Consider the following 26100-nt stretch of genomic DNA (forward strand, 5'->3'; position numbering starts at 1 on the left):
AACTCTTCACTCGAGGGAAGACTTGAACCAAGGACCTCTCGTTCCACAGCTGCTCACGCTAACCACGGGACCATGGCGCTCCTGAGCTCACATACGCCTTGATATTGCCTATCTTACACGTGGACTGCTCAGTTTGTATATTTTGCTTATTTTTTTCATAGTTCCACACAACTTTTTCCTGTTTTCTCGATTGATCTGTGTTCAGTTCTTCAAGGTCTATGCACTGTGCCAACTTATAACTAAATCTGATGGGGGTGCGATGGGGAGGTTCCCTTGTGAGTACTAAAATGAGTGTACGTTGGAAATTAAAATAGCGATACTTGCCTCTGCGTTGACTGTGTCTCTCTGATATGGTGAATAATGCGTGTCTGTCGTTGTGCTGTCTCAGGGGAAGGCGGTGAGGGCGTGGTGGGAGGCGCGGGTGCGGCGGGCCCCGACAGCCCCGGAAGCAAGGCCGGCGGGGGTGGCGCCAGCTGCTCCGAGTCCGCGGGCTCCGCGTCGCCAGACCGCGACGCCGACGCCGCCTCCGACTGCTGCAGCCCCGAGCCGGAGGCAGACCAAGAGCCGGAGGCCGAGGTGGACGGCGACGCCGACGCCGATCAGGAGAGGGACTCTGAGCAGGGCGCCGACGCCGACGCCGAGGCGGACGCCGAGCACGAGGCCGACGCCGACGGCGACGGCGACGCCGCCTCGCCAGACCCGCTGCATCTCGCCACAGCGCACAGGTGAGCCTTATCCTCGCGCCATCAGTCTCCTGACTGGTTTGATACGGCCCGCCACGAATTTCTCTCCCGTGCCAACCTCTTCATCTCAGAATGCCACTAACACACCAGCGTCGTCAGTTATTTGTAGAACAAGTTCCAATCTCTGTCGTCTTGCACAGTTTTTACACTAGTACCATGAAGGTACACTTTCCAGTCACACTAATGCGACCACCTGCTACAATGGACGTCCAAGTGCAATAACCACTCACAGGTGGCAGCACTAGCAGTGAAGGGTTCACAAAGTGTGTTGGGGGGACGCAGGCAAAAGTGCGGTCGTCCCAGTAAAGCGGAAACTGAGTGATTTATCAGACGTATTAAAAAACTAAAAACCCGCCTCGATTGCGAAAAAAGCACCTAGTGTTCAAAAATGGTTCAAATGGCTCTGAGCACTATGGGACTTAACATCTATGGTCATCAGTCCCCTAGAACTTAGAACTACTTAAACCTAACTAACCTAAGGACATCACACAACACCCAGCCATCACGAGGCAGAGAAAATCCCTGACCCCGCCGGGAATCGAACCCGGGAACCCGGGCGTGGGAAGCGAGAACGCTACCGCACGACCACGAGATGCGGGCACCTAGTGTTAACCCAATTTTTGGCGTAGATAACTACACCTACTTCAGAACAACAATAAAACCCACTATTGCCTAAGAAGACCTTTGTCAATGATTAAAAGAACACCATAGCTATATACTTATAAACGAGAAAGAAAAGGAAAACACAAACAGTACATATGTACGAAGTCAAAACCATTACTTAATAGTGTACGCTCCACCTCACACTGGCCTATGCTCGATGGGCCATGACCCGCCATAAACTGCAGCCGGGGCTTGTGAGTGAGCGGCCATTTGTAGCTGCAGTTTATGGCGGGTCATGGCCCATCGAGCATAGGCCAGTGTGAGGTGGAGCGTACACTATTAAGTAATGGTTTTGACTTCGTACATATGTACTGTTTGTGTTTTCCTTTTCTTTCTCGTTTATAAGTATAAAGCTATGGTGTTCTTTTAATCATTGACAAAGGTCTTGTTAGGCAATAATGGGTTTTATTGTTGTTCTGAAGTAGGTGTAGTTATCTACGCCGAAACCTGGGTTAACACTAGGTGCTTTTTTCGCAATCGAGGCGGGTTTTTACTTTTTTAATATATTAACCAACGATTGCTGACGCGCTGCGATGTTGAAGGTTCTTAAATTTATCAGACGTCCAAAAGGGGATGGTCATTGTCTTTCGAGCCAAGGGTGGAAGCGTTTCCGAAACGGCTACGTTTGTAAGCTGTTCGCGTGCATGACAAGATGGCGCTATCCAAAACCAGCATCGAGGTAACTTTAGTGATGCCAAGGGTGAACGACGGCAGTAGTGATGTATACGAGAAAATAGACGTGTGACTATTGAGCAGCTGACCACCCGGATGAACCATGTGGGCAGCAACACTGTCTGCTCAACGACCACTCGGCGAAGGTTGCTGCGCATGGGCCTTTTCGTGCATACACGCTGACTGCTGTTCATCTACACTACCTGACATCCACTGAGTGGCGGCAAGTGACCTTTTTAGATGAATCACGTTTTAGGCTCCATCGGACAGACGGCCTTGGGCGTGTACAGCATGAAACATCTGAAAGCAAACACTCTCCGACTATCATCGGACGTGTCCAGTCTGGGGGCGGGAGAGCCATGGCCTGCCGGATCTTTTAGTGGCTTTCCTTGGGTGATGTCGTCGCTCCGGAAGGCACAATGGTTCAGTTGTGCTGTTACAGGGGAAGGCGGTGAGGGCGTGGTGGGAGGTGCGGGGGTGGCGGGGATTATGTCCGCCCCTACATGCACTTTATATTACCTCGGCACGCGGACAATATAGGACTATCCGAAGTGCCACACAGCTCGCAGTGTACGTGCGTGTTTCGAAAATCGCTGTTCTTGCCATGGATCCTCGACCGAGAATCCTAGCGCAACTGGAAACGGTGCTGCAGTCGGCATGGCTCCACATCCTGGTCGGCATGTTTCAGAAACTCATTGACCCTCTTCCTCCACGTCCGCGCTGCCATAGGCGGTTATTCAGGTTTTTGGCAGGTGATCAAAAATGGCTCTGAGCACTATGGGACTTAACTTCTGAGGTCATCAGTCCCCTAGAACTTAAACTACTTCAACTGCCCGAGGCAGGATTCGAACCTGCGACCGTAGAGGTCGCGCGGTTCCAGACTGTAGCGCCTAGAACCGCTCGGCCACCTCGGCCGGCGACAGGTGATCACCTGATGCCTCCTCTTCTAATCAATATTTCCCACATATTCCTTTCTTCGCCGATTCTGCGGAGGGAATCGTCATTTCATACCATTTTCAGCATTTTTATGTAACATCGAACCTAAGACGCTTCAATTCCCTCAATTTCCAGATTTCCCACTGTGCATGACTCATCCTATAAAACGTTTTGCTCCACACGTATATTTTTAAAAAATTCTTCCTCAAGTTAAAGGCCAATATTTGATTTACTAGACTTCTTTAATCAAAGAATTCCTTCTATTCCCGTGCTAGTGTGCTTCTTATATCATTTCTCCTTCGTTCCTTATGCAAGGTACCAGGGTACCTTCACTTCTTCTAGTACCTGGTCCCAAATTTTGATATTAAGTTGATCGTTCGTATCATTTCTGCTACTGCTCATTACTTTCGTCTTTCTTTAGTTTACTCTCAACAAATATTTCGGGCTGATTAGACTGTTAGTTCTGCTCCACAGATTTGTAATTCTTCGTTACTTTTACTCAGGGTGAATATCAGAAACAGCTTGAAAGTAAGAATAAACTGAATAAATAAATGGGTTAGCTCGTTATCGGACGTTAGGATTAGTAAACACGAAATCAAATGTGGCGAGGAGAAGGGCAAATCTCAATCACAGAATTAATACAAACTAAAAGTCGAGTGTTGGAAGAATGAGTGCAATGATTTTTTATGGAGAAAAAGAAATCGTAACCATGGCCGAATAATTGAAGGTTTAAAAATTGAAACTAGTGCAAATGGAAAAAATATTATTCAGAAAAGAAATGTGATGTGCTTAAATACTAAGATGAGATGCTGGAATAATATTAATAGGAGAAACATCGGTGGTTCCAAAAGTGGAAAATAGCAGACTGGTGGCTCACGAATGGGTGCAGGGTAAGGATACTAATAGCGTAAGGAGAACCAAATTGTGAAACAGAGAACACTTGTTTACGTCTTGTGATGGAGGTAATTTTGATTAAAGGTGGGACGGGTGCTTCTGGCTTCAAGTATTCCTTACGCAACTGAACAGTCTGATTTAAGACTGCGTCGTATTTGCGTACGTCAGGTAAACGATCCCACAAATCTTTCTAACATATCCCGACTATTCTGTCACGGAACCACGAATACAAGCATACAAACATGTTAAGAAGCGACTTCATAATCGCAGTGAAGCTCGACGATCTTTTGTGGGACAAAAGTGTGTACACAAATCATCAAAGGCGTCCAACTAGATCGTTGGTTTTTCTCGTCAGTAGTGATAGCCCCCACTGAGGAGACTTTAGAGAGACACGACCTGTTTCGTGCTTCCTATGAGTAACTTCAACTTTCGAACTAAACACAGCTTAAAGGCAGGAAGCAAACATTGGTTGCAGAATGTATCTCCTCAGTATTAGCTTTATTTCAGTCCCCAAGCGAATTCCGTCATCTATGTAGATGTAGAAGGGCTATTCGGAAAGTAAGTTCGCGAAATGGAAACCATTGTGAAAATCAAAAACGTTTTATTTCCAACAGTTAACTACTTCTTCCTTCCACTTCTGTTCATGGTCACCCTCGAATTTAAACATTTGTTGTAGCATTGTACCAACTTTCTGATACCTTCTTCATATAAGGCAGCCGCGTGTGCTTTCCGTCAGCTCGCTACGCTGACCTTCAGTTCGGTGTTTGCACCAAAATGTTGTCTTCAGAGCCAGCAGTTCAGGTAAGCAGAGATGAAACACAGTGAGAGTCACTTACGAGCTGTATTGTGCGTGATCAAACACTTCCCATTGAAAACGCTGCAGGAACGTCTTCGTTGCCCCTGCAGAGTGTGCTGGGAATTGCCATGAAGAAGGAAACTCATGACAGCTATGTTATGTGGGCTGCACGACATCAGGCGAAATCTCTCACCAGGCCCTCATACTTGGCGGAAGACACTATCTATCAAGGCATCTATATGTGCTCACTGTGCGTTCAGAACTGAAAAGAGTGACATGACGCAACACCAGAGACGCTCCCCAACACATCTGTGCTGCAAAGTTTCATAGCATTTTGCCTGTGGTTTCCATTTCGTCCCCTATCGAGCCTTACATTGAGATAGTCCTCATATTATCATACTGTTTCAGAATCGCAGCGGGACAAATTCATTGAAAGTATTTACAGCCTCTGTACTTGAAGCGTAAACTTCTGAGGCCACTGAAATGTCTGACGTGTTTTCAATGACAGCAGCTTGCCCACAAAGGTCCGACGATGGCGCAGCCCATCCGTCGCGTCAGAAACTCTTTCTGTGCTGGTCGCTCCCGCTTGCCTCGTTCCCTTCTTACCCGCGTGCGTCATCTGATTTATCGCCAGGTCGCCTGTAATTTACAAACCAGTCTGACGATTTTATTACGTCCCGCGACATCAGGCGCAAGGTTCTGTGCTTCCCGCGTATCCGAGACGAAACAGGTTTTGTAATACTCCGCGACAGTCCTCGTCGTCAACTAAGAATTCGCTTTCAAAGCCACCTTAGCTGGAATTTGATGTAAGTAAGTGCACACCCATTTGCAGATTTTTTTTCTCGCATGTTTACCTGTCTGCTTTGTTACACGATTTCACGGTAGAACAGCCAATTGTAAAGCTACTGCAGTTTTCGGTGGAGATGTGGATGCCTAATGCAACATAGGGGTTGTGTTACAGGAGCATTCCAAGGAAGGCTTTGAATTCATATACTGAGTAATTCAGTCTTGTGTACTGGCTTGTCTTTTGAACTCTGACCCTGTCTCGTATTTTTTAAAAGTAGAAATACTGCCTGTAACTATTCACTCAAAGTACCGGAAAGAGTTTTTTCTTTAGTGGAAGCCATAGTTTTCCATGCCAACCTCTTCAAAGGACCGGCTTATTTCTAATTGCACAATTTCTTTGATCTACTTGGATACAGTAGCATCCTTGCTTACGAACGAGGAAGGTTAGAGTGTTATTTAGAATGAGGATTCAGGACGTGTGCGTAATCAGAAGGCAGATATAACCATGGGCAACAGAACTGAGTCTAAAACCGCACTCTACAAATCTGTTATGGCTTCAAAGGAAAGATCAGAGGAATCGTGAAACGCGCATTTTGTTTAGTTTACCGTCTAAAACACACAAATGAAGTCTGGGATATGGAATTGCAACTTATTTGCCTGTGTTTTCGTTGTGTACAAACCGGTGACAGGTAGTAGTATTATATATGGAAAATTATCATCATTTATTTTCTCTTGCCTCATTTTCTTTCACTTCGGTGTACTCCTCCTCTTCCTAAGGCCGACTGGTCTCTCTTTCGTGTCATCTTTGACCTGAAGTGTTTTCCTCCAATTTTACTAGCTAAGGGTGAATTATACTTCGTCGAACAGATGCTATGATATTCGACTTATGTTGCTACACTTGATAAATTTGTTACTTAAATGCTTTATGGAATGGCTTTCAGATCCTTGACGTTCGTGAAGCTAGCGGAAAAAAATTGGACGTACTCTCGCTAGCGGGTTCATTTATGATTCCTTAAAAACTGATATACCATAGGGAAAGACATAAGCTGTCACCTCTTCCATATGTGTTAATACTGATGCTAAATCGCTTTACTATCAAATTCCTTTACTACCTTTCCCCCATTTGCTCCTGTCATGTCATTTTTTTCATTTTTGTTATTATATAGTATTAGATTCTTTTAGTAACACAAGTTGTTGCGTAGTTTTCAAGGACAACTTACTAGTCTTTAATTAAGTTCCATTACTCTCCCAATATAAACAAGTGCAGAACAATGCGCTCTGTCGGAACGATCGTGAAACGGCGGCCGACTGGATGACATTAATACAACGGGTACTATAAGAAATAATAACAAAAATGTATATACATTAAGCACAACTTAATTTTAGAAAGTTGTCTATTTGGTTACGTAGATGATGGGCATTGATTTGAGATAAATGAGTTAATAAAAAAATGAAATATTTTTCACTAAGTACGCAAATTTGTACTAGAAACGGTGATTTTATAATCAGTACACGATTCTACTTCATTAACGTTTTAGTGTCGATATCCAGTTTCCACGACGCGTTTTGGCAGCATGGTGTGACCGTCACATGCCCGTCTAGTAATTACACATTATGTTTCCATATGTGCGATGTTTTTGCTATTGGTATGTGTTCCAATGACGTTACGTGGCGAACTAGCGTAGGTTCTTCGCACCTCCACCTCATTTCATTGGCTCACACAATCTAACACCAAAAATGTCGCGTGTGTTCCAAGTGTAATTGTACGAAATTTATTGTACGAAATACTGTATAGTTAATACACGAGCATATGATAATTGCAGCATACTATCGTACTGAACTAACGTGATTGAGACAGATAAATGTGTTGCTTATAAGACTCGACAGACTGTCCAAGAGTCATGCAGTTCGATATGACATAAGTTTAGTCGTTTATTTAAGTGTCCGGCAACAGCGACTTAGCAACCTGCTGTCTGGTGCTGTGTTTACAAATTGGGAGTCATCGATACAGGAAGGGGGTTGTAATGCATTCGTTAATGGCACGGCGCTATTCCCGACAGGATTTTTCCCAGGTTTCCTATGGACTTGAGATCTTGCGGGAGGTAGTAATTAAGTAATAATTATTACCTCTAAAAATAAAGTTACGTAATTTCTTTTTATTTGTTAGCAGGTACGCGCCTGCACTCGTGGTACACATTGGAAACCTCGCACTATAGCGCCATAGCTCGCCACTAGATGAACCCTAAAGAATGTGGCGTAGCCCATATCCATTTTTTTCAATGGGCTGCACCATTTGGTTTAGCTCCTCTAGGGCTAAAAGTGTTTAAAACAGGGAGGTAGTCTTTCGTCCCTACTGTTCAATCTGTTCATCGAAAAAACAAAGTCGGAAACAACAGAAAGGTTCAAGAGTGAAATTAAAATTGGAGGTGAAAGGATATTGATGATAAGATTCACTGATGAAAATTCTAAAATTCTATCCTCAGTGAAAGTGAAGAAGAATTACAGTGCCTGTTGAACGGAATGAGCAGTCTAATGAACACAGAATATAGATTAACAGTAAATCGAAGCAAGCCCAAAGTAATGAGGAGTAGCAGAAATGGCAAGAAACTTAATATCAGGATTGGTGATAACGGAGCAGATAAAATTGAGGAATTCTGCTACCTATGCGGGAAAATAAACCATGACAGATGGAGCAAGGAAGACATAAAAGCAGACTAGCACTGGCAGAAAGGACATTTCTGTGCAAGAGAAGTCTAATACTATAAAACATAGACATTAATTTGAGGACGAAATTTCTGAAAATGTACGTTTGGACCACAGCATTGTATGGCACGCTATTGCAGTGTCTGTGTTATTATGAATTACGAAGCAAAGTATCTTTGGACATGCATGCACGTGCAAAGGAACTTAGCATCGTAATTCAGAATAACAGAGACAATGCAATGTTGTATTTATTCACCGACACCGGGTAAGCGAGTTTGACGTAAAATGTCTCACCTGTACGGAAATATACATAATGTGCGAGTACACGTTGTAGAAGCCTTGTTGATGGCATATGGAAGTTCGGGTCTGGTCGTGAGGTGTGCACGGATAGCCAAATGGTAAGGCGACCGCTTGCGGGTTCGAGTCCCGGTCCAACACAAGTTTTCATTGCCATCACTCCATTTTACAGCTTATGGTTGTCCATATTCGCAATTGCGCTTACATTTAATGCACTCTGTGGTAGTGAAACATGGACTCTGGGAAAACCAGAACAGAAGAGAATCGGAGCATTTGAGATAGTGCTACAGGAGAATGTTGAAACTTACATGGACTGATAAGGTCAGGAATAAGGAGATACTCAGGAGAATCGACAAAGAAAGGAATATGTGGGAAACATTGACTAGGAGAAGGGACGAGATGTTAGGTCATCTGTTAAGACAACATGGAATGACTTCGATGGTATAAGAGGGAGCTATGGCGGGTAAAAAGTGTAGGGAAAGACAAATAATATAGGATGTAGGCTGCAAGAGCTACTCTGAAATGAAGAGATCGGCACAGAAAGGTGTTGTAAGTAGGCTGTTTAGGTTTTTATATTGGTAACTCCATGTAGCGTTCTATATGAAAATCACTGACTGTGCTGTGTGAAGTCTGTGGCTGGTTTGCATTGTTCGAATATTTGCTATTGTAGTGTTGGGCAGGTGGATGTGACCAGCGCATAGCGTTGCGCAGTTGGAGATGAGCTGCCAGCAGTGGTGGATGTGGGGAGAGAAATGGCAGAATTTTGAGATCGGACAATCTGGACGTGTGTCCATCAGAAAGAGTAAATTTGTAATACTGTATGTCATGAACTGATATATGTATATATGTGATGACTTTTGAATATTATTAAGGTAGATACATTGTTTGTTCTACAACAAAATCTTTCATTTGCTAATTATGCCTATCAGTAGTTAGAATTCATTAATGGGACATTTCATATAGATCCTGGCAGGATCGCCATATGAAACGTCCCCTTTGAACAATTAATGAATTACTGTGCTGATAAACCTCTCACGTTATTTGATTTTCAAACAGCTGAGCAAAACTGAATGTACTCTGACATTTCTCTCTTTACTTATTCTGATCATCACTAAACTGACACACAATATTTTTTTAGCGCAACACAATCTGACTTTTAATAATCCCTACAAAATGATGGCCCTGACTAACAATAACCTATATCTTTGATGAATCACTTACCTCACAAAAATCTTCGTTACTCAAACTACTGCAATACAGTGAGCGCCAATACTGCCAGCTAAATAAGAGATTCTAACCACTGAAGGCTCTAACTACTGATAGCCATAGCTAGCAAATGAAAGATTTTGATAGAGAACAAACAATGTATTTACCTTAATAATATTCAAAAGTCATCATATATGTATATATATCACTTCATGACATACAGCATTACAAATTTACTCTTTCTGATGGACATGCATCCAGATCGTCCGCTCTCAAAATTCTGCCATCTCTCTCCCCACATCCACCACTGCTGGCGGCTCACCTCCAACTGCGCAACGCTACGCGCTGTACACATCCAACTGCCCAACACTACAATAGCAAATATTTCAACAATGCAAAAAAATGGCTCTGAGCACTATGCGACTTAACTGCTGAGGTCATCAGTCGCCTAGAACTTAGAACTAATTAAACCGAACTAACGTAAGGACATCACACACATCCATGCCCGAGGCAGGATTCGAACCTGCGACTGTAGCAGTCCCGCGGTTCCGGACTGCGCGCCTAGAACCACTAGACCACCGCGGCCGGCCCAACAATGCAAACCAGCCACAGACTTCACACAGCACAGTCAATGATTTTCATATAGAGCGCTATGTGGCTTTATCAAGATAAAAACCTAAACAGCCTACTTACAGTGCGTGTGTAACGGTGCTGTTGTGCGAGACTTTCAGTGTGTACTGGGACTGCAAGCGTGAATCGGTTAACAGACAGAAAAAAATTACGTACATTTAAATTTAGAGGTAATAATTAAAAATTCTAGGCTACCCCACGGAGGACGTTTTGCTGTAGCTGTAAGGCAAAGTGCTGGTAATGGACGGAGGTGAGCAGTGTTTTGCGTGCCCGCAGGGAGCCGTCTCCGCGGTGCGAGTCGCGCGACTCCCGCGCCTCCTCGGGGCCGCCGCGCTGCGCGTCGCGGGATTCGCTATGCTCGGAGCCGCGCGCGGCAGCCGCCGCTGCAGCCGCCGCGGCCGCGGCCGCCGCCTTCCTGCCGGGCGTGCTGCCCGTGCCGCTGGCCGGCGTGCTCCCCGTGCCGCTGGGGCTGCCGCTGCACCACCACCACCACCTGCAGCACCAGCACCACCAGCCGCTGCACCAGGCGCCGCCCGCCGCCAGCTCGCCGCCGCCCGTCCTCGACTTCAGCACCAAGTCGCGCGGCCCCTCGGCGCTCGACGAGTCACCGGTGCTCAACCTGAGCAAGCCCGCGACGCCGGAGCTGGCGGCGGGCGCCGGTGCGGCCAGCGCGTCGCAGCCGCTCGACCTGTCCGTGGGCCGCAAGCGCGCCAGCATCGACCGCGACTCCTCGCCCTCCAGGTCGCCGCTGCCGCCCTGCAGCCCGCACCCGCCACCGCGCAAGAACTCCAGGATAGACTATTCACAGGTACGCCACATACGTAGATGAAAAATTGAGTTTCCACGAACACATAAGCCTAACAGGGGCAACGGCCTTGCCGCAGTGGATACACCGGTTCCCGTGAAATCACCGAAATTAAGCGCTGTCGGGCGTGGCCGCTACTTGGATGGGTGACCGTCCAGCCGCCATGCGCTGTTGCCGTTTTTCGGGGTGAACTCAGCCTCGTGATGCCAATTGAGGAGCTACTCGACCGAATAGTAGCGGCTTCGATCAAGAATACCATCATAACGACCGGGAGAGCGGTGTGCTGACCCCACGCCCCTCGTATCTGCATCCTCCTCTGATGATGACACGGCGGTCGGATGGTCCCGGTAGGCCACTCGTGGCCTGAAGACGGACTGCTTTACATAAGGCTAACAAGAGATAAAGCAGAAAAATATTAGACAAACTGGCGAGGCTAAATTCAAAACAATACAGACTACCTTTACCAGTCATATGCACATACCACTGTGCGCTCTTCGAATCAGTACTCAGCTTCGCAACTAGCACGTTGGCACACAGACTGAGCCTAGTCACCAACAAAGCATCGGTCAATCGAGGGCTGAGAAGTACCCTACTTAGGCTATCTGGAGTCTTCAGCAACACCTCAGTGGATGCACTGCGTGTGGTGCTCGGAATATTCTCGATAGATATCACGATCAAATAGAGCTGCAAGATGCTGGTTAAAGATGGGAAGGCTGGGTAAGGTACACACAATAACTAGTGTTCCGATAGAGACGATACGTCACCTTCAAAGTTATGGTTTGGATATACGGCAAGGTCAGTGGCATGTAAGTGATAAGGGACGTAAACTGCACTGCTTCTTCCCACAATTAAACATATTGACAAACAGTAGCGGGCCGGTGTGGCCGAGCGGTTCTAGGCGCTTCATTCTGGAACCGCGCGACCGCTACGGTCCCACGTTCGAATCCTGCCTCGGGCATGGATGTGTGTGATGTTCTTAGGTTAGTTAGGTTTAAGTAGTTTTAACTTCTAGGGGACTGATGACCTCAGATGTTAAGTCCCATAGTGCTCAGAGCCATTTGAACCATTTGAACAGCACATTGTGAGAAACATTTTGATCGGCTACCTACATCCAGTTAATATTCCCTCTTGTTCGGAAAAAAAATGGCTCTGAGCACTATGGGTCATCAGTCCCCTACACTTAGAACTACTTAAACCTAACTAACCTAAGGACAACACACAGATCCATGCCCGAGGCAGGATTCCAACCTGCGACCGTAGCAGCAGCGCGGTTCCGGACTGAAGCGCCTAGAACCGCTCGGCCACAGCGGCCGGCTCCTCTTGTTCACTTCGCATGATTCATCAAGGTAACTTTACGGACAGCAGCACTCAACTGAAAGGTAGCAGACACCATTAGGACAATTTTACATAGTAATTTGTAGTTTCAGTTGGAATTCGTAACGGTCACGACTTAACCTAACCTGAAATACCCAAATTTGAAACTACATTTGGAGCGTGCGCTGCGCCAGAGAGGTGAGTGCTGTGTTAACGCCGCGCTGTGCTGTGTCGCCAGGCTAAGCCGCCGTCGGTGGTGTCTCCGTGGACGTCGCCCGTGATGGCGCCGCACTTCCCGTACTTCGCGGCGGCCGTGTCTGCCAGCCTGTCGCCCAAGCAGCAGTCGCAGTCGCAGCCGCTGGCGGACGCCGCCAGCGCCACGGTGGCGGCCGCCGCGGCCGTCGCGCTCTGGAACGGCAAACTGAAGCAGGCGCAGGCGGCGGCCGGCTTCGGGCCCACGCCGTCGCCCAGCGACGCCACCAAGGCGCTCGAGAAGATGAGCGAGCTCTCCAAGCTGGGCGGCGACGAGCTGTTCCGGCCGCAGGGCCAGGCCGCCAACGGCGCCGCCGTCGCCGCCGCCGGCGCCAACCGACACAGCGCCTGGCAGTCCCACTGGCTCAACAAGGGCGCCGACCAGGCCAAGGACGTTCTCAAGTGCGTCTGGTAAGCCTTACTGCCACTGCACTTCTGACGCCTCTCTCTCGCTTCCCATATATTTACTGGGTGCTGTAGTGAGTCCGGACTACTATATCGGGCAGTAACAAGTACGAGGCGTGTTTTTTTAAGTAAGTTGTTGTTGTTGTGGTCTTCAGTCCTGAGACTAGTTTGATGCAACTCTCCATGCTACTCTATCCTGTGCAAGCTTCTTCATTTCCCAGTACCTACTGCAACCTACAGCCTTCTGAATCTGCTTAGTGTATTCATCTCTTGGTGTCCCTCTACGATTTTTACCCCCCACGCTGACCTCAAATACTAAATTGGTGATCCCTTGATGCCTCAGAACATGTCCTACCAACCGATCCCTTCTTCTGGTCAAGTTGTGCTACAAACTTCTCCCCAATCCCATTCAATACCTCCTCATTAGTTATATGATCTACCCATCTAATCTTCAGCATTCTTCTGTAGCACCACATTTCGAAAGCTTCTATTCTCTTCTTGTCCAAACTAGTTATCGTCCATGTTTCAGTTCCATACATGGCTACACTCCATACAAATACTTTCAGACACGACTTCTTTACACTTTAATCTATACTCGATGTTAACAAATTTCTCTTCTTCACAAATCGCTTTCCTTGCCATTGCCAGTTTACATTTTATATCCTCTCTACTTCGACCATCATCAGTTATTTTTCTCCCCAAATAGCAAAACTCCTTTACTACTTTTAGTGTCTCATTTCCTAATCTAATTCCCTCAGCATCACCCAACTTAATTCGACTACATTCCATTATCCTCGTTTTGCTTTTGTTGATGTTCATCTTACATCCTTCTTTCAAGACACTGTCCATTCCGTTCAACTGCTCTTCCAAGTCCTTTGCTGTCTCTGACAGTATTACAATGTCATCGGCGAACCTCAAATTTTTTTTTCTTCTCCATGTATTTTAATACCTACTCCGAATTTTTCTTTTGTTTCCTTTATTGCTTGCTCAATATACAGATTGAATAACATCGGGGATAGGCTACAACCCTGTCTCACTCTCTTCCCAACCACTGCTTCCCTTTCATACCCCTCGACTGTTATTACTGCCATCTGCTTTCTGTACAAATTGTAAATAGCCTTTCGCTCCCTGTATTTTACCCCTGCCACCTTCAGAATTTGAAAGAGAGTGTTCCAGTCAACATTGTCAAAAGCTTTCTCTAAGTCTACAAATGCTAGAAACGTAGGTTTGCCTTTCCTTAATCTAGCTTCTAAGATGAGTCCTGGGGTCAGTATTGCCTCACGTGTTCGTATATCCAAACTGATCTTCCCCGAGGTCGGCTTCTACCACTTTTTCCATTCGTCTGTAAAGAATTCGCGTTAGTATTTTGCATCTGTTACTTATTAAACTGATAGTTCGGTAATTTTCACATCTGTTTACGTAAGTAAGTACCATTTTGAAATTAAAATAAGACGTGCTAAGATATCTCAGTAATTTTATTTTTACATGAAAGCCTGTACCTTAATCTACTTTTCTACATAATTTCTGTCAATATTGAGACACTTGTCACAACGTTGTCCCAGTTTTTGAATACTCTCCTCATAGAAGTCTTCCGCCTGACTTGTGAACCACTGCATCACCACTGTTTTCACTTCGTCATCGTCTTGCAGACGCTGACCGCCCAGGTGTTTCTTCAAGTGCACGAACAGATGGTAGTCACTGGGCGCAAGATCGGGTCTGTACGGAGGATGATCTAGAGTTTCCCATCGAAAATATGTGATGAGATCTTTGGTCTGATTCGCCACATGCGGATGGGCTTTGTCTTCCAGCAAAACGATGCCCTTGCTCAACTTCCATGGACTGTTGCTTTGATTCTGGTGTGACGTAGGCCACCCATGTTTCATCGCCCGTAACAATTTGGCTTAAGAAATCATCACCGTCGTCGTGGTACCACTCAAGGAAAGTCAATGCACTGTCTAAACGTTTGGTTTTGTGCACATCCGTCAACATTTTCGGTACCCAACGTGCGCACAATTTTCGGTAATTCAAGTGCTCGGTCTCAGTGCTATACAAAACACTACGAGAAACATTAGGAAAGTAATCGCGCAAGGAGGATATCGTAAAGCGTCTGTTTACTCTCACCTTATTGTCCACTTCCTGCGCCAAACTTTCATTAACGACCGAAGGACGCCCACTCCGTTGTTCATCATGCACATTTGTGCGGCCATCTTTAATGCTCTCACCCACTTTCTTACTATTTCATCACTCATAATGTTTTCTCCGTAAACTGCACAGATCTCACGATGAACATCGATCGCTTTTAGGCCTTCAGCACTAAGAAATCTTATAACAGCCCGCGGGACACAGTCGGCGGGACTCACGATTATCGGAGGCATCTTAAACACTAAGTACGCAACGTAAACAAGGAAGAATCAGACTGCAATGGCGTCAGTGCGTAGATTAAGGTACAGGCTTTCAGGTAAAAATAAAATTATTGAGATACCTTAGCACGTTTTTTTTTTTTTAATTTCAAAACGGTACTTACTTAAAAAACACGCCTCGTATATTGAGTTATATGCGATTGCAGGCTTTCTCGTTCTATTTCAGCTATCAAATCTTCACGGGTTATCAGCCGAGTGGCGGCGTCTTCTAGTCGCAACGTTTCAGTGGACTGCGTATCCATCATCTTCAGGCGAAGTTGATGGATACGCAATCCATTGAAACGTTGCGACTACAAGACGACGCCACTCGGCTGATAACCCGCGAAGATTTCATAGCTCAAGTATATTGAGTTCTTACGACGAGACGGTCCACGATTTTACAATAGGCACGGAGGGAACAAGGTCAGCGCTATAGAAGTGTCGCACTGGATCTCTTACTCGAAGCACGTTACTGTTCTGGAGAATTTGAAACTTCTTTATTGTGTCTGTACTTAAATTGATGAATGACTGAGAAGATGAAACTTCTATGTTATATGATTCTGAAACAGCTGAGTAAAACTTAACGTACTGAGCCTACTTTCTCTTTACTTTTTCTTAGAATATCAGCACTGGCCCACAATATTCTAGCGCAACGCATTCTGACTGCTCGAAAAAGTTACAACCTGACTTCAAATAATTAATTCAAAAGAATGGTCCTGACTGAAACGAAATCTTAACAATAACCTATAAATTTCATTAAGCACTTACCTCACAAAAATCTTCATTACGCGAACTACTGCAATACAGCGAGCGTCAATACTGCCAGCTAAATAAAAGATTCTAACTATTAAAGCCACTACTACCAATAGGCATGTGGTTAGCAAAGGAAAGATTTTGTTTCAAGCCAAATAATGTATTTTTTTACCTTAATAATGTGACATCCAGTTCAGACACGAATGTAAATCATCATTGACATTTAGTACAAAGGTATATAATCATGAATAATATTCAATCTCCAAGTCGAACATGTACAGATCGTTAGCCTACGCTAACACTTCAGACTTCTAGCCTCCATCAATGCTAATTTGTCACATTTAACATCCATCACTGCTGTGGACTAACTTCCAACTGCCCAACACTACTGACGATTAACTCCCAACGAGTCCAACCATCCACAGTCTCTCTTACAAAGAAAGCGCAGTCAGAGATCCAATGCAAAGCGCTACAGAGCGCTGCCAATGCAGAAGCAGCGCACCGATTTCGATTTCGATTGCTATAAGAAAAATTGAATCAAGTCTGTAACATTTAATGTAGATAGCGGTTGATATTTAACTTTCGACAAAGTTATACTGCCATTTTCAGATCATTCGATATGTGAATTATAAAACCCCTATGTGTGACACATTGCATCTGGCCGTTGAAAACGTGGAGGTAAACTCACAGAAAAGACACATCCACACATCACTAAGTATACTAAAATAAAAGCTGTAACTGTGTTAGCAAGGCACTGAGGTGTCAAATACACCTGACAGAGCACATCAATTGCTGCCACATGTGTGTATGTTGATAACCAACTTCGTACTGTGTGAGTAGATACCAACAGGTTATCAACACGCGCACATCTGACAGTAACTGATGTGCTGTATCCGATGTATTTAACACGTCAGTGGCTTGCTAATACAGCTACAGCTTTTGTTTTAGTATACTTAGTGATGCGTGGATGTGTCTTTTTCTAAGAGTTTGTCTCCGTGTTTTCAATGATCGGATGGCAATGTGTCACATGTACAATGCCAGGTGGTCACTGTGTAAAGTTTAGTTTCGGTTTCATAGCTGCAAGCTTGTTGCTCATGATTCTGATGTGATTCTGCGCTTACTTCGGAAATTAAATTATTTATTCTTCACAAGTGCCCAGTTTTGAATGTAGAGGCACCGGCAGGTACATGGCTTTAATAATTGCAAAGACGTTCTTTCAATAAGGCATTTACGAGAGGGTGCTGATAATTCCTTGACTTTATAAATAAAAATTGTCGGTGTTGGTTTAAAAGCATCTCAACAGGTGTTGCTTTCTGGACACATCATTATTGGAACTTTTATTCTAGTTTTGACCGACACTACCTCCTGTAACAGTACGTGATATTTCTTTCAAACACCCTGTATAAAGAGTAAACAAATTGTACACTTGTAAATGGTTATATGGTACATTGGTGGACTTATCAGTTGCTTGAAAGGAAGAGGGTTGATATTAAACGTTCTGCCGATATGTATGCAATTAGCGAAGAGGGTTTAATTCATAGTCACAATAGCGAAGGCTGGCAGTGAAAGTGGACATCACAGTTTTGTATCCATCGCAGTATTCGACTACAGAGTTTTAGGGAAACTAGTGAAAACCCACGTCCGTTGAGTGCCCGAGGTAATAGAGAGTATATGCTGTGTGCTGGGAAAAAAGGCTGTTTAGTCACAAATTGAATATAAAAATAACATTCGTTAATTTTTAAGACACTGTACGAAAGTACACAATGAAATCTACTTGTCCTTTACCAGCGTATTCGTGCCATATTACATAATATTCTCTGCTGTGTACGACGCTGAAATGGAGGCTGATGTTTGCATTATTCAAATGAAGCATAGAAAGTTCTTTTCCGATAGTTTCAATAATAATCAACTCTGTGCAGCTAAATTTCAATAACTGATACCTCTAACGATTAAGCAGCTTGGATGCGTCGTGGGAACATGACCTTCCTTGCTGTTGTTTTTAGTTCTCTCGCTTAACTCCATTGCGAAATTAACCATTCCTTGATGCCTGAGTATGTGTTCCGTCAACAATATCTCCTTTCAGTGAAATACACTGTATTGCCACATCTGTAAACCCTCTGTTGGCTGTGCTATCTATTGTCCACATTTCACTTTCTTCTAAGGCTACACTCCCGACAAATAGTTTCAGCAAATGAAACTTTCCTGGCAGATTAAAACTGTCTGGCGGACCGAGACTCGAACTCGGGACCTTTGCCTTTCGCGGGCACACACAGTTTCAATCTGCCAGGAAAGTTTCATATCAGCGCACACTCCGCTGCAGAGTGAAAATCTCATTCTGGAAACATCCTCCAGGCTGTGGCTAAGCCATGTCTGCGCAATATCCTGTCTTTCAGGAGTGCTAGTTCTGCAAGGTTCGCAGGAGAGTTTCTGTAAAGTTTGGAAGGTAGGAGACGGGGTACTGGCAGAAGGACGGGCGTGAGTCGTACTTGGGTAGCTCAGATGGTAGAGCCCTTGCCGGCAAAAGGCAAAGGTCTCGAGTTCGAGTCTCGGTCCGGCAAACAGTTTTAATCTGCCAGGAAAGTTTCATAACAGCACACACTCCGCTGCAGAGTGAAAATCTCATTCTAGGTTCAGCACATGGTTCTAGTACGTTAGGAAAAGTTTTTATCTGCGGATATTCTTTGTGACACCTCGCCATTTGGTACTCCACCTCAGCACGTAATTTTTAAATGTCTTCCCCAACACCACGTTGCACACTACAGTTAGCGATGTTGTTTTGCTGACAGGTGCAAGCAGAGTTTCCCGAGCCTGGCAGCCATGACGGCGCACATGAAAGAGGCCAAGCACTGCGGCGTGAACGTGCCCGCGCCGCCGCCTCCGCCCCCACCGCCCCCTACGACGCCACAACAGCCGCCGACGCCGCAGCCGACCACACCGACGTCCAACTCGAGCACGCCCAACTCGTCGTCTGGCGGCAAGCCGACGGCGGCGGACCTCAACCTGCTGATTAAGGAGACGATGCCGCTACCTCGCAAGCTGGTGCGCGGCCAGGACGTCTGGCTCGGCAAGGGCGCCGAGCAGACGCGACAGATTCTCAAGTGCATGTGGTGCGGCCAGAGCTTCCGCTCCCTCGCCGAGATGACGAGCCACATGCAGCAGACGCAGCACTACACCAACATCATCTCGCAGGAGCAGATCATCTCGTGGAAGTCTGCCGACGAGAGCAAAGGCACCGGCGCCGCCAACGCAGGCGGAGGCGCGGGTGCCGCTTCCGGCGCCGGCAACGCCGTCTCCGGCGGCGGGGGTGGCGCGGGCGGCGGCGGAGGCGGCGGCGCCAGTTCGCACGTCAGCGCCGTCCTCACGTGCAAAGTGTGCGACCAGGCCTTCAGCTCGCTCAAGGAGCTCAGCAACCACATGGTGAAGAACTCGCACTACAAGGAGCACATCATGCGCTCGATAACGGAGAGCGGCCGCAGCCGGCGCGCGCCGAGAGAGAAGCGCAAGAAGTCGCTGCCGGTGAGGAAGCTGCTCGAACTGGAGAGGGCGCAGCACGAGCTCAAGAACGGCGAGAAGCTGTCGCTGCCCCGGGACGCCGTGACAGGAGGCAGGATCACATGCGAGAAGTGCGGCGACAAGATCGAAACGGCGCTCTTCGTCGACCACATCCGCCAGTGCATCGGCGGAGGCGCGGCGGCCGCCAATCACGAAAGGAATCTACTGAAGAACCGGTTGCTGTCGACGGGACTCGTGGACGGTCACGATACCTTGATCAAGGACAACGGTCGCCACCACAGGCCACCGTCCGGAGGCAGCCTAACCGCCACCGATCTCTCCAAAGATGGAGCACACAACTCTGTCACAACACCTTCACCAGCCGGCAGTGGTGACGTGTCCTCGCCGTCGGTGCTCAACGCCATCGAGAAGCTGATTGAGAAGAGCTTCGACTCCCGGGCGAGGCACGGCGCGGGGATGGCCGGATACGGCGGTGCCGCCGGAGCCGCTCCGATGGGATCGTCGATCCTGAAGAGGCTCGGAATCGACGAGAGCGTCGATTACACCAAACCTCTGGTCGACGCGCAGACCATGAACTTGCTTCGGAGCTACCATCACCATCACCACCAACAGCAAGGCTACATGCACCAGCGCAGCAGAGAGCGGTCGGGCAGCGAATCCAGCTCGGTGTCGGGCCGCGTGACTCCGGCGAATGCGGCGACGACGCCGAGGACGACGCCAGAGAAGCGCGTCCAGACGCCGCCGACCAGCGTCAAGTCGGAACCGCCGTCCACTCCAGTGGCTGCGGACGAGGAGCCACTGCCCGCCGCGCCGCCCGTTAAGAAGGAGGCGCCTCCTACGCCGAACGAGGAAGACCACTCGACGTCGCCGGCCCCGACGATAGTTGTTAAGAAGGAAGCTTCCGAGCCGGAGGAGGAGCAGGAGGAGGATCGGCAGCAGAGAGAGAGGAGGTCTGAGGATCGCGAGGAGGAGAATGTGGCGCGGTCTCCGGGGACTGCGAGCAGTCCCTGCCGGAGCAGCCCCGCCAGCAGCGAGCGTTCCAACACACCGCACAAGAAGTCCAGCCTCGGCGCGCTGTCTTCCATGTTCGACAGCCTGAGCGGCGGCGGTGGCCCCGGAGGTTCAGCGGGGGCGGACGGCCCCGGCTCGGCGGGCTCCAGCGCTGGTGGCGGCAGCCGAACGTCGAGCAGTCATCCTCTGGCGGCGCTGCAGAAGCTGTGCGACAAGACTGAGCGCCACGGCGGGGGCCGCAGCAGCAGCAGCGGCAGCAGCAGCGCCGCGGGGATTCCCCCCGGGCCTGCGGGCGCCGCTGTGCCCAACTCCACCCCGGGCGCCATCCTCGCCTTCAGCTGGGCGTGCAATGACGCCGTCGTCACCGCCGACTCCATCATGAAGTGCGCCTTCTGTGATACGCCCTTCATCTCCAAGGGCGCCTACCGGCACCACCTGTCCAAAATGCACTTCGTCAAGGACGGCGTCATCCCGGACCCGGTGGCGCTCAAGGCGGCGCAGCAGCAGGCGGCGGCCGCGGCCGGTGCGGCCTCCGGCGCGGGCCCGGCTTCGACGCCCGGCGCGGGGGCTTCCGGCGCGCCCACAGTCGTCAAAGGATCTCCATCCGGCAGCTCTGCGAGTGGCGTCAACAGCGGCGGCGGCTCCTCCACGCCGTCCGGCAGCGGAGGCAACGGCGGCAGCGGCGCCAAGAGCCCGCAGACTCCGTCTAGTTTCGAGGAGAGCCCCCACTCCAAGTTTCTCAAGTATACCGAGCTCGCCAAGCAGTTGTCTAGTAAATACGTATAGTCAGCGACGCGGGACTCTTGTTTGGTTATTCGTGCGGCACGGCCGATAGCCTGTTTGTACATAGTGTAAGTGATGGAAGGCGAAGTTCGGTCGGCCGTGCTCCTCCGGGACAGGCGCGCAGTTACACGTTTACGACAGCCCTGGGTACTACTTCTAGCCCCTGCCTCACATTACCCCTTTCTTTCCGTAAAGTCGTCATTCCAATGCCCACTGTTCTTAGTAGAATACGTAAAATGATGGAAAATTAGAAAAAAAAGAAACTTGTCCTCTTCCTGTACTCGCTGTTGGTGTTTTAAAAGAAGTAACGAGAGAAGAAATAATAATTTATGAATCTATTAGTATTAAAACTGCGTGGACGATTCTGTTGCCTAGCGACGTATTTTTGTCCGCGCCGAGTACAATGTGATGCTACCATATCCTGCAGAGGTGAAAGAGTTCTTTAAAATGTAACAATATTGTCCTAGAGTAGAGTAAGAAACTGTATCTGATGAATTTAAGAAAAAAAAAGAGGAACATACATTTTTCTTCGATGCCACTGGGTTGTATACACCACAAAGAGAAGCGTACGAACGAAAGATATCAGAAATGTGGTACCTTCCCGTCGCAACTAACATTCAAATGCCTCCGGAATTCGACGCAGTCTGTTATACGAGATCACAGGAACGATTATACTTACCTGTATTAACGTGATACGCCACAGCTGGGACTTTGAATCTGGCGATTAGTCGTGCTGACCGGAAGTGGGGCTGCAGTCTCAAGTTTTTGAGTTTAACAGGTACTGTGATTTTACGTAATAATTCGGTGTAACTTGCTTCCTGCTCATGTTACTGGCCAGGATTCCTCGTTAGGCTTACTACTGACAACTAGCGGTCGTACAATTACTTAGCGCCCCCCATCTCAACCATCTCCGATTAGAGAGAAATCATTCCTCTAAATCTTGGTACAGCCTACTGAAAAAACACACCGGTTTCGTCATTTCTCAGGTGTCCTCGGTTACATCGTCTTACATATAGCGATTTATTTTTGTGAGTTAATTTTTCCTTTTCGAATGTAGAGTAAAATTAATCCACGTAATTCATGTTTCGCGTAATTATTACCTGGATGAATAATGGTTTATTCTGTGTTACAAATCGCGAAACCACTGGAAGCGGCGGGCATCATGATATGGAAGCAAGTCGAACTTGCCCGTTTCTGTGCACGTGCTCAACGCCTCACTTTCTGGCGTTTTTTGTATGTAAGTTTTTTCCGTCTGAATAAAAGCGGCCCTCAACCTTCAGTAACTTCTTTCAAGCCCATGTTCTTCCTTGATATACAGGCTGGCTCCTACGATCTGAACACGAAGCGAATGATAAAATATTTGGAGATCCAGTTGACTTTATTTTCATTATTCTATTGGTATGGGCTTGGAAAAGTGAGAAGAATACAACGAATGAATTTACACCTTTATGTTTAGTTCTACGATCTTCCTTCAGCATTCAAGTTGGTATACAGATCCAGAAAGTAATAGCATAAAAAATACATTCGTATACGTATCTTAAAATATCCAATTCTTCCTCTTCTGAATAAATGCACTTATTTAATCAGCAACTATGTAAATATTAAGGAGTATTTGCATAAAACAAATGTATACGCTAGCTCGAATAATCAAGCTGAAACTTAATGTACTTCCCCCAACCTTTATTTTGTTAAGACATGTTCTTTTTTTACATAATTAGTTTATTTTGTGTAACAGAATTCGTTGGACTTACGTTGATACATGGTCAGATTCAATATTTGAACATCATGCCTTTTCAGCCTTAAATGCAGAAAACTTTGTAATGGTCACTCTTTATTTATTACGTATAACGTATTCTGTGAATTTGCGCTAATTTAATAAAACGAAATCTCTTTTCTTGTCATTGTATTGTTATTAGTTTTACCTCATCTATCTCCATTCCTTGTCTCACACCCAGTGCAGTCTCTTAAGAATATTACATGAGGAAGTTGAGAACTCATAATTACTGGAAACACTATAGTTCAAAATGAATTTATATAAATTGTTGTATATTGGAAATCTGTGCGCTTTTTGACCAAATCTGAACTATATATTTTATTTTTGTGCTGGAAGACATTGGAATTTTGCGATGAGCGAGAAATGGTGATTTTGTTGTGAGATGATGCACGAAAAACTATGAAACAAGACACATACATTGTACTAAGGCCACACTCCTCGAAACACATAGTGACACTGGCAAAACTTTCTCGCTAATCCTATGAAATATGAAGTAGCACTAAGTAATGTGGAATACATTTAATGAAAGAACACTGCATTCATTTACGCTGAGCTTTTTCGACTAAATTACTAAGAACTTTGATAACGTAAGTAACATGCATGCCAAATCACACAGAAAGTATCAGAAACATAATATTACGCTGACGGAAGCTTGTTTAAGATACGTGTCACGGAAATGCATTATATATGAAACACCCATAGAGTCAGCTGCCATTATGCATAAGACTCTCACCTTCACGGTTCTCTTCCTAGCTCCAAACAAACATTTTCAGGATGTTGTAACATACTTTTTTCTGTTCGCATGTGCAAGAGCCTAAGCTCTGGTATGTGAAGGGAATAATGGAGCACATACAACAAACAAATATACCACAGGAATTGAGAGAACATCCTAAACCGACGCTCGATTTTAACGTGTCACGTGTCACGTATAAATGGTATGAACGCCACGCTCTTCGAAACATGTAAGAACACTGACGAAACGTTCTCGCTAAGCCTATGAAATCTGAAGAGGAAAGAAGGAATATGGAAGACGTTTAATGAAAGAAGACTACATTCATTTACGCTGAACTTTTTTGACCAAGTTACTAAGAATTTTGATAACACAAATAACATTCATGTGAAATCACACAAAGTATTACAAAAATAACGTTTACGCTGATGGAATATTGCTCAAGAGATCGTGTCTCGGAAAATTGTTGTACATAAAACACTCATGAAATCAGCTATCACTTATGCCTAACACTCTCAGATTCTACACAAATATTTTCAAAATTCATCAACAAGCTCAAATGCTATAACCTAGCACTTTGTATTCGTATGTGTAAGCCTCTGGCATATGAAATGAGTCGGGGAACACACACAACAGGCAAACATGCCACAGGTATAAACAATGGAGAGCATCGCACATAGGCAAGAGTCTGGACACTTAGTTTTAACTTGTATCGTGTAAACATTAAAGGTAAGTACTATGAGGCAGAGCATTCTGTGATGCCAAAAAACATGCAAACTTTGCTAATTACGGGTAGAAGTAAGCAGTATAACTGAAAGATATGTGCCTTCAATAACTTTTCAAAATTGTATAAATTTTCACAATGACACCAATCAACGTTTTATAATACAATCCTTGTGCAACAGCAAAAACTTGACAAAACAGGAAAATTACTAATTGCGCTCGTTATAAATTTCTGATTAATATCCTCTTCGGATGTACTGCTAAAGTTCCTGAAGGTTACGCGTGAAAAGCCAGTTTTTAACTGAAGTGGTCACTTCGCGAACGGCAACTCGTATTTAATATATTTTGATGGATGCAATATGTCATTATCTGGATTCTTACACATTTAGGCGGACAGGTCAATGTTTCATGTACGCTCTCGCAAGTTAGCTGTCAATGAAATAGCAGTCTAATCTGTTAACTGTACTCACTTTTATTGTAGCATACAGCTAGTCACGCTGTTAATAGAGAAATTTTCACAATACTTAGCTGGAGTCACGCTACTGTTGCCGACAATAACATTATTACATCTATTCAGCAGCACGAAGTAACCAAGCAAACTCACATTTAACTTCTGACACTATATTCATTACAGAATGTACAAAATTTCATACGAGGCAACAACGATGAATACAGAGTGAACGGAACAGAAACGTCTCGTTGATCACAAGTTACAGTGGTGATTAAAGGTATGCATTCTCTTATTACAAATTATCTCAGTATCGACACATGCCTTCCTTGATAGCACACATATTGAAATGACAAAATTTTATTCATAACCAATTTGCACAAAAGACATTGATTTCTGATTTAATAAACAGGATTCTGTACGATATTCCTTCAGATTTATTGAAATTGTTGGACGAACCTGATGTGGAAGGTGTATGATAGAGGGGAAAGACACTCAGCATTCCTACTCCAAGAAAACAGGTATTGACAGGAGTGAATATTACCGAGCATCAGTTTCATAAGTTATGCTCTCAAAATTCTGACACAAATTATTTACAGAAGAATGGCATAAAACCGCAGAAGCCAATCTCGGGAAGATCTGTTAGGGTTGTGGGGGTGCTTTTAAATAGTTTTGTATTTAATGAAATTGCTTAATAACGTCTCTCAATTTTGTCGCTTAATTCTCTGTTCCCCTAAAGTGTGCCATGTATTTTGACTTACTTTCGACAAGGCCACAATAAGGATCATTCACACTTGTACTAATTTTGTTGATCAGGCTGTGGGTAATGACGTAGGTTAGTGATTACAAACAATTTGTGATGGA

At 45.9% G+C, this 26100-nt stretch overlaps 1 protein-coding gene across 1 annotated transcript; it reads left to right on the plus strand.

Annotated features, from left to right (window-relative positions):
• The first annotated feature begins 259 nt into the window (after positions 1-259).
• On the plus strand, positions 260-23450 carry LOC124622782 (protein tiptop). Its single transcript, XM_047148609.1, has 6 exons — positions 260-275; positions 389-725; positions 10603-10723; positions 10793-11134; positions 12684-13108; positions 19041-23450. The coding sequence occupies exons 1-6, from the start codon at positions 260-262 to the stop codon at positions 21562-21564; spliced, it is 3765 nt and encodes a 1254-aa protein (XP_047004565.1). The 3' UTR covers positions 21565-23450.
• The last annotated feature ends 2650 nt before the right edge of the window (positions 23451-26100 follow it).

The sequence above is a fragment of the Schistocerca americana genome, chromosome 1, assembly GCF_021461395.2.
Source record: "Schistocerca americana isolate TAMUIC-IGC-003095 chromosome 1, iqSchAmer2.1, whole genome shotgun sequence".
Classification (NCBI taxonomy): Eukaryota; Metazoa; Arthropoda; class Insecta; order Orthoptera; family Acrididae; genus Schistocerca; species Schistocerca americana.

What these genes read in the sequence shown, in the direction of transcription:
- LOC124622782 (XM_047148609.1), top strand. An exon ending in CCGCCGCTGCAGCCGCCGCG is followed by an intron (nt 10,724 to 10,792) that starts GCCGCGGCCGCC and finishes CCCGTGCCGCTG; the next exon opens with GGGCTGCCGCTGCACCACCA. An exon ending in CCAGGATAGACTATTCACAG is followed by an intron (nt 11,135 to 12,683) that starts GTACGCCACATA and finishes CTGTGTCGCCAG; the next exon opens with GCTAAGCCGCCGTCGGTGGT.